The 14,365-nt window shown below is 49.1% G+C and overlaps 1 protein-coding gene across 2 annotated transcripts in view; it reads left to right on the top strand.

The window, feature by feature from the left end:
- The first annotated feature begins 916 nt into the window (after positions 1-916).
- The window catches only part of LOXL2 (lysyl oxidase like 2), a 63,511-nt gene continuing 50,062 nt past the window's right edge, over positions 917-14,365 (top strand). For both annotated transcript variants that reach the window (XM_047091420.1, XM_047091419.1), the window contains exons 1-2: positions 917-1,271; positions 7,528-7,703. In XM_047091420.1, coding sequence (XP_046947376.1) covers positions 917-1,271; positions 7,528-7,703 — 531 coding nt within the window. The remainder of the gene's footprint in view (positions 1,272-7,527; positions 7,704-14,365) is intronic.

Raw genomic sequence — 14,365 nt, 5'->3', positions numbered from 1 at the left:
AGGAGAGAGCCACAGAGGCCGCTTCAGTAGGGATGTTGCATAAAGGAGGCGGGAACTGGTCTGGGCCCTGGGGAACGAGCTGTACAGAGGTGGGGAGAAAGAGGAAGAGTGTGCTGGATGCCCTCTGATTGCCCTGTCTACTGCTGCCCTCTCTCCCCACCATCCCCTCTGCCCCAGGAGATCAACCCATACAGACTGCACCCCCCGTCCCCCCCTCCCCGGGGCTTGGCCTCATCCTGCAGGGTGAGCTTGCCCAATAGGAGACACTGGAAAGAGAGCAGAAGACAGAAGAGAGTGAGGTCAGGCATTTTTATTCTTCCTGCTCCTGTTGCTGTGGTTTGGCTCTAAGACCCTGCACTGAAGCCACAGCTCCAAACAGGCGACCCGCTCAGCTTGGCCATGCTCTCTGGTCCTGTCACTCCCTCCCCAACCCCTCAAGCTGGAGCCGGAAGGGTCTTGCCTCTATTGCCAGCCCAGAGCACTATGTTATCTTTTGTTTGTTCCTCTGAGCTCTGCTCAAAGCTCGTGTCTGAGATGGTCTTTTTTTAAAACTCTGCTCAAATTAAGTTTGAATGTGCTCTGGTTCCTGCCAGGAACCGTACTGAAAACACACACACACACACACACACGCACACACACACACTCACACACACACATTTCAAAGATATGGAATGGTAGATGAGCAGAACAGGTGAGAATTCACAGACCTGTCGGCTGAAGTGTAAGGTGGGAGAAGACAGGGGTCGGGGTCCAGAATGTCAAGAGCTTCAAATACTAAGCAAAGGAGTAAGGAACTCGCCGGACGTTCTGTAGATCCCTATAACCTGCATTCCTCCCTGTCTTCCAGGACACTCCTGCCTGCCGCCCCTCACCACCCAGCACCCCCTCGGTCAGGTCCTCCAGCCAGAGGACAGGGATGGAGAGGCGCGGAGTCTGGCGCCTTGCCAGCTGTCTGGCCGTGCTCTCGCTGCTCCTGTCCCTGAGCCTGGCGCAATACGAGAACTGGCCGCACTACCCTGAGTACTTCCAGCAGCCGGCCCCCGAGTACCACCGGCCTCAGGTGCCCTCGGACGTCGCCAAGATCCAGCTACGCCTGGCAGGCCAGAAGAGGAAGCACAGCGAGGGGCGGGTGGAGGTGTACTACAATGGCCAGTGGGGCACCGTGTGTGACGACGACTTCTCCATCCACGCGGCCCATGTCGTCTGCCGGGAGTTGGGATATGTGGAGGCCAAGTCCTGGACCGCCAGCTCCTCCTACGGCAAAGGGGAAGGTAAAGGCTCTATGCTTTGGAACTGAGTGCTGGTGTCCCTGGAAAGCCCAGGAACGGTCCCCTTTTGCACAGTTAACCTGGTAAAGGAGGCTGCAATTGCTGTCAAGTGTGAATTCCTGGTGATACTTCGGCTGGATAGCCTCCTACGTCTGCACGGGAAGGTGGGAGCAGACAGGTGCTGGGAAAGGGCACAGTGACCAACCAGCCTGCTTTGGACTTTCCTGGTTTTAGCACATGAAGCCTGCCATCCAGGAAATGCCTCCCCTTGGCCAAAGCAGACCAGTTGGTGACCCTAGGTGAGGGCTGATATCAGGCTGTACCCAGGGCTCTGTGTGCCCTGCCTGGGGGCCGCATCCGCCAGGGGAGGTGGTGCCTTTCTCCCAGTCGCCCCCTTGCAGGGGTGCCTTTTGCTTTTTCTCACAAAGGCCACCTATAGGCTCGCGTTCCCTGCCTCTCCCCACCATGCGGCTCACATAGCATTCCCGTTGTTAACACTAATACGCTGTTCTGGGCTTGTCCGTGATAGGAACAGAGTTGCTTTGGGTTTTTCGCTTTGGTTGGCCTACCCTTTCTTCCCTTGTCAAGATCAAATCAAAATATTTTTTGGGGAAAAAAAGATGTTTTGGTAAAAGCTTTGAGGGAGAGCAGGTGTTGGAGTCCAGAACCCTGAGCTGGGTCCACGGAGCTGGGGAGCTAACCCATAATATTCTCAGTTAAGGTCGGGGCTAGAGTCTAGGACTCTAACTTTTGGAAGCCTCCCAAGTGGTTGTATATATATCCATGTTTGGTAGTCATGGAAATAGATCATTGTGATGATCCCTTTCAACCCTTGCTTTCTGTTACTCTAGCAATGACAGGAAAAAGGAAACCCATCTCATATGTATCTTACCTCCATGAAATTGAGTATGTTCTGTGGAAATAACCAGACCAAGAGACCACACTTAGAGTAAACTGTTCTTGAAGCTACCTCCGGGTTCCCTAGCGGTGCCGAGATTAAAGTAGCAAAGACGAGTTGGCAAATGCTGTCCTCTTTTCAAACCTTTGGACATGTCTCCATACTTGTACATTGCCATGTATTCTGCTGGCCGAGTAATCCAGAGGTAACGTCAGGTTTGTGTTTTCAATCCCAGGCTCTTAAGCCTAGGTCTTTTATAACAAATACTTTTCAGGGCTGTGGGGTTTTTTCAGTGACAACTTTATTTTATTTCTACCCAGACTTAAGGTTTACCTGTCATCAGATTAGATGGATGTGGTTTTTTTTCCCATCCCAAGTTCACCTGACCAGAAGTAGGCATGGGGTTGCCAGGAGGTGGGTTAACCTGGCTCAGACTTCGCCACCCAAGGGGGACGAAGGGAAAAGAGTTAAAGAGAGCAGAGGGAATGTGTGAAGGAGCAGTTAAAACCATGGTGCCTGGAATCCGGGCTGGGTGAATAGAACGGTACTACTTGGGGGACTTGTGTGGAAGGCTGTAATGGGTCAGGGTAGAGACTGCAATACAAGAAGGAGGGTGCTAGAAACATCTTTGGGGATGGGTAGAGATGCGGAAGCACAGCAGAAGGGTTGAAATGGACATTGGGGAGGGGTGCCATTGTTGGTGATGACAAGGTCTAGACTGCAACCATGGGAGAGTGGCTGATGTAGGGCGGAGGAAAGGCAGTGGGGAGAGAAGCTTTAGTCACAAGATGCCAAAGAGTCCTGGAAGGGTCATCTGTGTGGATATTGAAACCAGCAGGGCTCAGGAAAGGAGAAATATCAAAAAGAAAGGGAGAAACAAATGTTAAAAAAAAAAAAATTGTGATCTGTCATGTCTCCCAGCCTTGGGGATTATGTTGTCTGCGTAAAGTGGCACTTGATTTTTACATCATGAGAGAGAGAGAGAGAGAGAGAGAGAGAGAACACAAGCTGGGGAGAGGCAGAAAGAGAGGGAGACACAGAATCCAAATCAGGCTCCAGGCTCCGAGCTGTCAGCACAGAGCCCGACATGGGGCTCGAACTCACAAACCGTGAGATCATGACCTGAGCCGAAGTTAGACGCTTAACCGACTGAGCCACCCAGGCACCCCTGAATATGAAGATCTTTGAATATCTTCAGCATCAATTTTGGATTCTCAGCACTGGGTACATGGTAGGCACTCGGTAAATATTAGCTGATTGATTCATTTTGATTTAGAAGAATACTAAAAAGAGCTGACAAGCAGTCATTGGCATAGAGATCAGAGGATGTGACCAGCGCCCAGGGGTGTGCTCCCATGGAAGGAGTTTAGCCTGCAAGTCAGCTCTGTCGGTGAATTGGGAACCCATGGCTGAGCACTTACGAGGCCGTCCCTGTCACCTGCTCCTGATGTGCAGGCAGTAGTAACAAAGCCCCAGGAGAGCATCCAGGCCCTCCCAGGTTTTCCAGCCTGGACTGTCAACAGGTCTTTTCCCCTACAGTGTCTTTGAGCTCAGGGAACTCATGGACCCTTTCAGAGGGTTCTAGAGGGGACAGCTGCTCTATTTCCCACCCTCCGGTTGGGTGTCACAATGACCTTTGCTTCAGTCTCCAAACCTGAGATCAGATCTGATCGCTCCACTGCCCCCGCCCCCACCCCGTTGTTCAAATCCGAGTGACAAAGCCAGCAGATGACCACAGCGGGGAGGGGGGTGGGGAGCAGAGGTTCTAACTTGAGCAATTGCCCTGAAAGCAGCAGGGAATACTCTGGCATTCAAAGAGTTTCATTTGTGATCTCTATCTTCCAAATGGTCTGTTAATTGGTTTCTACATCTCCTCTCCTTTCATCAGGAGGAGCATGTGCTAGAGTGAATGAATGGACAGAGTAAAATGAAGTTTTGCTTCCGGAGCAGCTGGCCTTTTGTGCCCAAAGTTAGAGCCCCATCTGTGATCCAAGGGCCTCTTTCTAGCAGCTTCGAACTGGGCCCAGAACCACCCTTCATCCCGGCAGGCAGAACCAGGGCTAGCTGCTTGGGGATCAGGACGGTCTAGTTGATAGGAATTAAGCATACTGTTAAGTACTGTTAAGAAAACATACTGTTATCGAATCGGGCCAAATTAGGATATCGTGCCTGGTGACACTATCTTAGGCTACGTAGAAATTTACACTTCTACAATCTACGGAAAAATAACTGGTGAGAACATGTGAAGCGTAGGATTATTGACAGTGAAGGGTAGCTCTTTGGGATGCCTGGGTGGCTCAGTTAGTTGAGCGTCTGACTCTCAGCTCAGGTCATGATCTCACAGTTTGTGAGTTCGAGCCCTACATCGGGCTCGCTGCTGTCAGCACAGAGCCCGCTTCAGATCCTCTGTCCCCTTTTCTCTGCCCCTCCCCTGCTCATTCTCTCTCTCTCTCTCTCTTTCTCTCTCTCTCAAAAATGAAAAGAAAAGAAAACAGCTCTTGGGGTCAGCTCTTTGAGGGAAGTTAGTTCCCTTAGCACCCCAGGGAGCTAATTTCAAATGTTCCTTATCAAAAAGTAAAGCAGGTCCTAGAGCACCTGTTCTGCAGTTCCCAATGGTTCTTTTAGCTTTGCGCTGTCCTGCTTCCCATCCCCTTAGCCGGGGTGGTTTCTCTTATCACAGATGGAATAAGGGCCCTGCTCCCTTTCACCATCTCTGTCCCTTCAGCAGCTTTGCCACCGAATTTCCAAAGAAGAGGCCCCACTTCAAACGCGGACGGTCTTTTCCGTTGCTAATACTTAGCAAGACAAACATTGGTTTGTTGCTGAAGCAGCAACTGATTAGGGAGCATATGTTTCCGTGGAGTTCGACGGCTGGGAAGCAAGGCCAAATTGAGAAACCAGTTGGAAAACCTCAGCCCAGATGTTTTCAATAAGCTTGTTGTTCCCCACAATGTGTCTGAGGTGCTCTGGTTCAGGCCCTGACCAGCCATCCGTCACAGCGAACACATTTCAGAAGGTCCCCGGAGTCAGGGACTGGCCCCGCATCCTCTCTGACCTTGAAGAACCTCAGATTCTCCTCAATATTCTTGTCTCTATAATGGGAGTGTTTTTATCTGTGTTTTCCTTTCCTCGTGGAAACAGCGGGATTCCCTGTTTTTCTGATTTACTGGAAGGAGGAAGGCAAGGGGGGCTGGGCACGTACTGGGCACATACATTATCTCATCAAATCTCCATGGTGACCTGTTTGTTGGGGATTCTTGTTTCCACTTTAGAAATGGGAAACAGGTTTGGTTAAGTAGATGGCCACGTTATGTGGTGCCCAAGCCCGAGGCAGAGAGAGTTTGAGCCCAGGTTATCTGGCTCCTTTATAGTATAGAGCCCTGCCTGAAGCCATGAGGAAAAGGAGACATTTGACTTTGTTTCCTTTCATTTTGTAAGGGTACTTATGAAAATCACTATTTGAAAACCCTCTAGCACTTTAAAAAATTATTTTTAATTGTGATAAAATACACATAAAAATATGCCGTCTTCATCACAATTCAGTGTACAATTCAGTAGTGTTAGTACCTTCATATTGTTGTACGACCAATCTCCTGAACGCTTTTTTAACTTGCAGAACTGAAACTCAGTCCTTACTCAACAACCGCTCCTCCTTCTCCCCTCTCCCAGCCCCTGGCAACCTCCATTCTACTGTCTGTCTTTATGAACTTGACTCCTCTAAGGACCTCATCTAAGTGGAATCATCTAGCTTCTGTCATTTTGTGACTGGCTTATTTCACGTAGCGTAATGTCCTGAAGGTCCATCCATGTTGCAGCCTGTCTTAGAATGTCCTTCCTTTTTAGGGCTGAGTAATAGCCCAGTGTGGATATAGACCACAATTTGTCAATGGACCCTTGAGTTGCTTCCAGCTTTTGACGATTGTGAATAATGCTGTATTGCACGTGGGTGTGCAACTATCTCTTTGACACCCTGCCTTCAGCTCTTTTGGGTGTATACCCAGAAGTGGGGATTGCTGGATCGCATGGCAATCCCATTTTTATTTTTAAAATATTTATTTATTTATTGAAGTGTAGCCGACACACAATGTTCCATTAGTTTTGGGGTGTACAACATAGGGACTGGAAAAGTCTCTGCGTTACACTATGCTCACCAGGAATGTAGCTGCTACCACCTGTCACCGTGTAGTGCTATTACAATACCATTGACTATATTCCCTGCTGTGCCTTTCATCCCCACGACTTACTCATTCTATAACTGGAAGACAGTACCTCCCATTTTTAATTTCTTGAGGAGCCGCCATACTGTTTTCCATAGTGGCCACACCATTTTACATTTTTGCCAACCACTAGTGCATGAGGGTTCCAGCTTCTCCACCACTTTGCTGACACTTGCTATTTTCTGTCCTTTTGGTAGTAGCCATTCCAGTGGGTATGAGGTGATGTCTCATTGTGACCAACCCTCTAGTACTTTGCATGCTGAATTCTCTACTTAGTGCAGATCAGGTAGAGACACGGAGGTGAGCAGAATTCCATAGGGCCCCCCAGGCAGATTGTTCGCCTGACTTCTGGAACATGAGGAGGCAGCTCTGTGGGTTGATCTAGCTGGGCCATCTTGGATTCATTGGCTAGGAAACATCAGGAAGTGAGAAGAGCACTTGCTGGACCAGGTTCTGGGTTCAGGGGGTGAACCTCACTGGGTTCAGTGGGAATACTAATGCCTTGAGGCACCCAAGAGTCAGGGGAGGTGATACGTATGAAAATGCTGGAAAAACCCCAAACCTTCAGTTGCAGGATAGCTTACATTTTCCCCAAGGGGTCAGAGTTCAGCCTCCGCTGCGGATGGAAGGTGAGTCTGGCTTGTGCCATAGTCAGCATCACTAAAATCACCATCGTCATTATTGTTACCATGCTTGAGTAACTACGGGCCAATGATAAACTAAGCATGCACCATGTATTATCTCTAATCTGTATACACAGCCCTGCGGTTGAGGTGTCTGACGAGAGGGGCTTTGACCAAGGCCATATAGCTAAGTGGCTCTGCCAGCATTAAACCCAGCTTAGTATCCAACATCTCTGCTCTTTCTACCACGCCACGTGACTTCTGGGCTCAAATTTGGTTTCTGTTCATATCACATTCAGTCTACCACATCCCCAGATCACATCAGCTGTCCACTCTGGAACGGGAATCCAGATGGTCTAGAACTATACCCAATATATGAAACATACTAAAGATCGATGGATGACCACAATAACTGCCAAAATGAGAGAAAAATTCTCTTCCTGTGTATGGCGTTGGTGCCCCCAAAGACTCAAACCTCCTTTGACGCAGTGCTTGGTCTCTCTCTTCTCTGCTTCCTTCAGGGCCCATCTGGTTGGACAATATCTACTGCACTGGCAAAGAGGCCACCCTCGCAGCTTGCTCCTCCAATGGCTGGGGTGTCACCGACTGCAAGCACACAGAAGACGTGGGTGTGGTGTGCAGTGACAAAAGGATTCCTGGCTTCAAGTTTGACAATTCGTTGGTCAACCACATAGAGGCAAGTCTCGTGCTCTTGATGACCCCCTCACGTGAATACTTTCCTTCTTCCATGAAACTCCGTTCTTGCCTACTGATTCCAAGAGGAGTGTGTGAGCACGAAAGAGGGGACCCAAGCCAGCCTGGTTTGGTGCAGGGTAGTTGAGGAGAGGGTTTCTGGGGAAGGGGATACCGTCAGTGGGGAAAGGACATTCCAGACACATTCCAGAATGGCTTGGGAAAGGGCACAGAGGGGCTGAGGCGTCAACTGGGGATAAATAGCTCAGTACTGCCCAACAGTAGTGGGAAATGAAGCTACAAAGGGTGCACATGAAAGCCCTTCTGTGCTCTTCCCAGGAGCTTGCCCTTTGCACTGAGAAAATGTACTAGTTATCAGTTGCCGTGTAACAAATTACACCCCCCCCCCTCCAAATTTTGCAGATTCAAACAACAGACTCTGTTAGCTCACTTAGTTTCTGAGGGTCGGGAATCCATGAGCAGCTTAGCTGGTTGACTCTGATCAGATTCTCTCATGAGGTCACCAGGGGCTGGAGTGACCTCTCCCAAGCTGACTCAGGCAGCTGTTGGCCAGCTTTCGTTTCTTTCTGGCTGTCAGCTGGAACCCTCTGATCCTCTGCACACAACCTCTCTATAGGCTGCCTAAGTATCCTTAAGACGTGGAGGTTGCCCTTCTCCAGAGCGAGTGATTGATTCAAAATGGAAAGAGAGAAAGGGAGAAAACATGGAAGCTACAACCTTTCATAACCTAATCTTGGGAGCAATATACCATCATTTCTGCTATATCCTGTTGGTCACACAGATCAATGTACACAGTGTGGGAGAAGATTACGCAAGAGTGTGAGTACAGAAGGTGGAGACTATGGGGGCCATCTCGGAGGCTGGCTACCAAAGGGCCATTGTTTCCAAATCTAGCTGGGGGTCAGAATCACTTTTAAAATGCAGATACTGGGGCCTCACCCCAGACCTCCTGAATCAGAATCTCCCACTAGGGGAGGAGACTAGTTTTTAAAGCTCTCTCAGATGATTCTGATGTTGCCAGCCTGACCCAAGTCAGCCTTTGGAAATGGCAAAGGACTTGTGACCCTCCTACACTTATGGCTAAATTTCAAAGTTAGCTTTTCAACAAGTTCTCCACCCAAACAACAAAATCAGTAAACGTTTATGGCACTGTCCTTATGTGCAAGGTGTGTGGGGCTGAGGGCGGGAGGAGTGGGCAGCCTCCTCAGGGACGTGGTGGACGTCACCCGCAGGGCACTCTGGGATCTGCCATGAATCCAGGCCAAGGATCCTTCCCTGTGCTTTAGCCTCTAGCTGACCCCAGGACCCACGCTGAAGAAAGGCAACTTGAAATTGCCCTATTTGGGCTCCGGAGGAAGTTCTACCCAGACTGTGGTCTTTACATTTTCCTCTCATGAGTCATCCCGTCCTGCTCTTTTCTCATATGTTCCTAGAACACACTGAGTCCACTGGGAACTCGTCCAAGCCTGCGGTATAGCAAAAGGATTTCCAGCTTTCTCTCAGCTGGCAGGATCAGACCAGAGGAGGATGTGACCCTCTTCACATGCCGCTGTTTTATCCGGGAGAAGCAGAAGCGATTGTTGAGGAGTAGACGTGCTTTAGTGTCCCAGTTACCAATGGCAACTTCGCTTTGCTGTGAAGTCTCTGATTTGGAGGATGGGCTCATCCAGCCTAGTTTCACACTTCCCTCTCCACTCCTTGTTACCTCATACGGAATCGTTGGCACCCACTTACATCTAGCTCATCTTTCTAATGTGTCCTGGGGGGAAGGGATATAGCTAATTCACCGTTGTATCCAGTAGAAATAGTGCCAGGAACCTGATGGGGACAGTGTCTCCAACCCCCCAATTTTCTTCTTCCTAGGAATGCATACCAAAGATTGTGATCCCCCAAAGTGAAGAATCTCCCAGGATAAAACATCAAAGGAAACAGTGATAAGCAGCACATAGAAGCAAATCATTCCTTCATAGCATCTTAATAGATGCTTAATAGATATATGAGCTTATTTATAACATCTTTATTTTATTGATAACATCTTTATGTTAGTTTTATCTTTTTTAACATTTATTCACTTTTGAGAGACAGAGACAGAGCGTGAGCAGGGGAGGGGCAGAGAGAGAGAGGGAGACACAGAATCCGAAGCAGGCTCCGGGCTCTGAGCTGTCAGCACAGAGCCTGACGCAGGGCTTGAACTCACGAGCCGTGAGATCATGACCTGAGCTGAAGTTGGATGCTTAACCAACCGAGCCACCCAGGGGCCCCTATAACATCTTTCATGGGCTTCTGTTTAGCCAAGAACCTCAGGATAATACATTTGGATTGCCAAATGAAGATCCGGGCTTCTGGGCATAAGAAAGTCATTGATAGCTTGAATAAAAAGAAGGTGAGCCAAAATGTCAGTGGGTTTGGGGTTGGGGAATGAAAAGACTCATCTGCCACTAGAAAAAAACGATTCGGGAAAAGATCTCTACGAGTGGCACTCCAACAGAGAAGTGTCTGTTGAAACTGGCTCGCAGAGAAAGCAGAAACTTGACTGGGTAGAATAGGCAGAGAAGTGAACCCCCAAAATATATTAAGGAGTACTTTTTTATTTTGGAAGCACTAAGAGTCCATCACAAAAGCTCAGTACCTACCTTTATTCTGGACATTCGTTGGGTGCCTGGTGCACACACAGCATGGTCTGCCATACATACCCTTAGGGAAAGAAAACATGGCCCTTGTCCTCCTGCCCTTACAGCCTGAGAAGACGAGATGCATGCCTTTAAAAAGCCCCAAGGATCATTCCGAGGCAGGGAACCTAGACCCTAAATAAGTTTATAGTAACCTAGAGAGGACTACCTGGGGAATGACTGGTTTGAAGCGTTCCACACTTTCCATCTTCCTAGAAGTCCTCCCTCTTGCTGTCGTACAATCAGGCTGGTTACCACGAGCCAGACTGGGAGCTTTCTTGTCCAGCCACAGACACTGAGGAAACTTTCAACTGATGAGCAGCCCCCTGTAACCTCTTCCTTCTGATACCGGCTGAACGTAGGTCGTGAAAGGGCCCACATCTCAAGATGTCTGAGGAGAATCTTTGAGAGTTACCACTGCATCTAAGACTTTGTAGCTAAAGCTCATGTTTACTGTCAGAGCTGGCCTGATGGGTAGGGAGCTGCCCGGCCCACCTTACAGGGGGTATTTGTGGGATGCTGAGAAGTTTCTCTGAAGTACCTCGTGTAATAGCCTGTGTCAGTAGCTGAAGTCATGGAATCATTCCTCTTGGCTAAAGAAATGTCCCCTATTAAACATTTGTGGATGAGAGGAAGAAGTGTAGGCTGGTGAATGTGCAGTTAGGTGGGGTCACAATGTGATGACTAATGGTGCCTGGGAGAACTGTGGGCTAATCAGCGTGAACACAGCGGTATTTTCTGGGGCCTTGCTCCTGCCTCTCCTACAGCGGAAATTTACATGGAGAGTAAAATGTGCACTGATAAAAGTTATAGGGGACCCAAAACTGGGGGGGGGGGGGGAGTTGCTGGAATATGACATGATTGAATGAGATTCAGTAAAACCTCAGTAAGTTGAGATAAAAGGCCCAAACTGTAATATATTCGGGATGAATTTAAGATCCTATAGCAAGGTTCATGGGAAAAAATCAGCCACAGAGTGAAAGCCAGGGAGAGTGACTAGAAAGCCTTGACTATATCTTTAAAATCCCTGAAGGGGACTGGCTGACTGAAGCTTAGTACAAGCCAAGGCTATGATATGGCTGGTAAAAAAGAAAAAAAAAAAAAAGTAAACGTACACTGATGCGCTGATGGAATTCTTCCCTTAAACTCTGTTGTTTTGGATCAAGAACCAAGTACAGGGTTCAGTTCTGGGGGCATCTCTTAGCTAGGTCACCCAGGGGACAGGCCAGCAGGATCTGGAAACCATGTCATATGACGAAGTGAAGATACTGTGTCAAGAAAAGAGAGGAGGGGGGACATGTGGGCTCTCTTTAAATATTTGAAATGTTACCATGGAGAAGATGGTGCTTTCTTCTAGCCCAGAACCAAGATGGATAAGAAGGTAATGGATGGGATGTAGATTTCAGCTCAGGGTGAAAACTCTGTAACACTTAAGACTACCCCACCCACAGTGGATGGGGCTACCCTGTTAGTAGCAAGCTCCTGGTCACTAGAGTAATTCAGCAGGAACGGGATGACCTCCTGCCAGGAATGTTGCAGCCAGATTCCTACACTGGGAAGGAAGCAGGATGAGGTGATTGCCAAGTTCTAAGATCCCTTGTTAACTCTGCCTTTATGAAAATACACCCAGCCCATGATGGGGGTGCCCACAGCTGGCTGCTGGCAATGCACACCATTGTGTGCACTGGTGTCTCTCTCTCTCTCTCTCTCTTGCTCTCTCTCTCTCTCTCTCTCTCACACACACACACACACACACACACACACACACACAAGGGATGCCGGCTGGTATATGTGCTGGGTGCTCTGGCTCTCTCCCTGCCTCTTCTCTGGTCCCCCACAAGCTTGACCTTGAAAGCAAGAGCAGACTTTCTGCTCTCACTCTTCCCTATCAAAGTGTGAGAGCCTAAGGCTCTCCCTTGACTTCCCCAGTTTGGAGTCCATAAATTCAAAAGTGGCCAAGAGTAGAGTGTGGTCAAAGTGAAATGTCTGTTAACACTCTGTCTGTGTCTTGTGACCCCTGGGGTAAATGACTGACCTAATGAACCTGATGAGGACACCTGCCTCCCCTTCCCACCTCATCTCTTCCCACCCTGCTGTGAAGGGTGTGGTTGGGCTCTACAACATGCATCCTCATTGGCTCCTGGAGGTTGGGACCAGATCACAGACCATTAGAGATGACCCTCACAGGCTCGTGCCATCTCTGGAGTATACTGGAATTCCCCAAGCAGAGAGTGGAAGAAAACTGCGCCTCAGTCTAGACCAAGTTCATCCCACTTTGGGATGCCAGAGGCATGAGTCACTAAGCCCAGGGACCTGGCTGATGAGTTTCACTCAATGAGCTAACTGTGTTTCCAGTGGACTCCTACATCTGCTAGGGGCATCCTCAGGGGCTCTTTGATGCTTCATGATTTCCCTTCTAAAGAAGGGGAGAAAGCACACCTCCTTTATATGACTGACCCCACCAAGAGAGAGTTCACAGGTTTGGACCCTGAGCTACCTATTGGCCAGCAGCCAGAACCCTGGGCAAGTCCATTCTCTTTATTACGATGAGCTGGTTGAAATCAGTCCCTTCCAGCTATGACAGTCTGTGACCCAGAGTGGTGATGGTTTCTCCATCAAAATGACACCACATGCACTCACCATTTACAGGGTAGTTTTAAATACTATGTAGGGGAAAGAAAAATCAGATGATTTCCGCAAAAATACTTGGCAGACTATGAAGTGCTACAGGAGCTTAGCCCCACCACTGGTTCACCAGCCTTGGTTCATTGCATCCAGAAAGTTCACCAGGCGGGGTCTGGGGTCTCGGTTCTCCGGTTTGCTGACACAGACTATACTGTCACATCTTGCTGTGTAGCCTGTTTTAGACCCCGGAGTTCAAGTCAGGACCCTTGAGTTCTGGTCTGGCGGAGCCTGAGAACTGCAGCTGTGTGTCCAGAGTGACTGACCCTTCCTGGGTCTCTGGACACCTCGCTGTAAAACAGCATTCTCACAGGGCAAGGGAGTCTACGGCCCGAGTCTACGGACAGTCCCCAAAACCTTCTCAGAAAGAGGCAAGCAGGAGCAAATTGTGAAATGCAAAATACTGTTGGTTCCAAGCAAATGGATCTTTTTTCAACCTAGAAAACAGAGCCCCAGCTAAACCTCCCAGGATTTCAGAGGCTCTTAAATTGAGAGGCTTCGTTTCCTGTCTGTGGCAGTGGGCAAGTTGGAAAAAGCATTAGATAAGAAGAGATTACAAATCCAGATGCCCTCCTGAGGAAAGCTCTCTACACTGGCTGTTTTGCACATTGCTAAGTCATGTGCTCATAGAAGGGCTCAAGGCTGAGGCCGTGTGTTGTGAGATCAGGGAACACGCAGCTCGTTTCCTTTTCTTCGCCTCCCCACACCACCTTCTTACCTACCCATTTTTTAAAGGCTCTTTTGCCAAGGCAGTTAGGTTACCAGAACTGATTGGGAACCCCCAGGCTGTGAGATTTAGGTGTGGCCTGGCCTCCAAGCCTCAGTTTCTCCTTGTGACAGCAGGCAGCCCCGAGGTCTGGAGAGGCCAACAGAGGGACGAAGAGGACGGGGCTGAGAGAATCTGGTACCCTTACCCTCCACGCTCCCACATCCTTCTGGAAGGGCACTGAGACCTGAAAAAGCTCTTTCTTCTCTTAACCACAGGAGCTGAGGCTGCTGTGAATTCTTAAAATTCCAGGAGTCCAGGTTTTTATTAGTCACACTCAGCTGCCAGAATGCTTCAAGGTTTTCCTCTCAGCCGCAGCCTTATCTCAGCCGCATCTGGGGCCTCTAGGAAGGTCCGAGAACTTTCCAGCCGAAAGTTTTCGCCCTACCTCCCCCTCCACCAGAGAGAGGGTACAACAGGTGACTGAGGAAAGAAAGGGGGTCTGTTCCCATCTCTGTGCAGTGTCAAGGCTGGTCTTGACCTAAAGCCTAAATCTCCAAGCCTAAATCTAGTCCTGCTTCCCTGATG

This window comes from Lynx rufus, unplaced genomic scaffold (assembly GCF_022079265.1).
Source record: "Lynx rufus isolate CCGP_SWC_20201006 ecotype Redwood Valley unplaced genomic scaffold, mLynRuf1.p SCAF_3, whole genome shotgun sequence".
In the NCBI taxonomy this organism is placed as follows: domain Eukaryota; kingdom Metazoa; phylum Chordata; class Mammalia; order Carnivora; family Felidae; genus Lynx; species Lynx rufus.
Note: the sequence above shows the minus strand (reverse complement) of the source record. Positions and strands in the feature narration are given on the sequence as shown.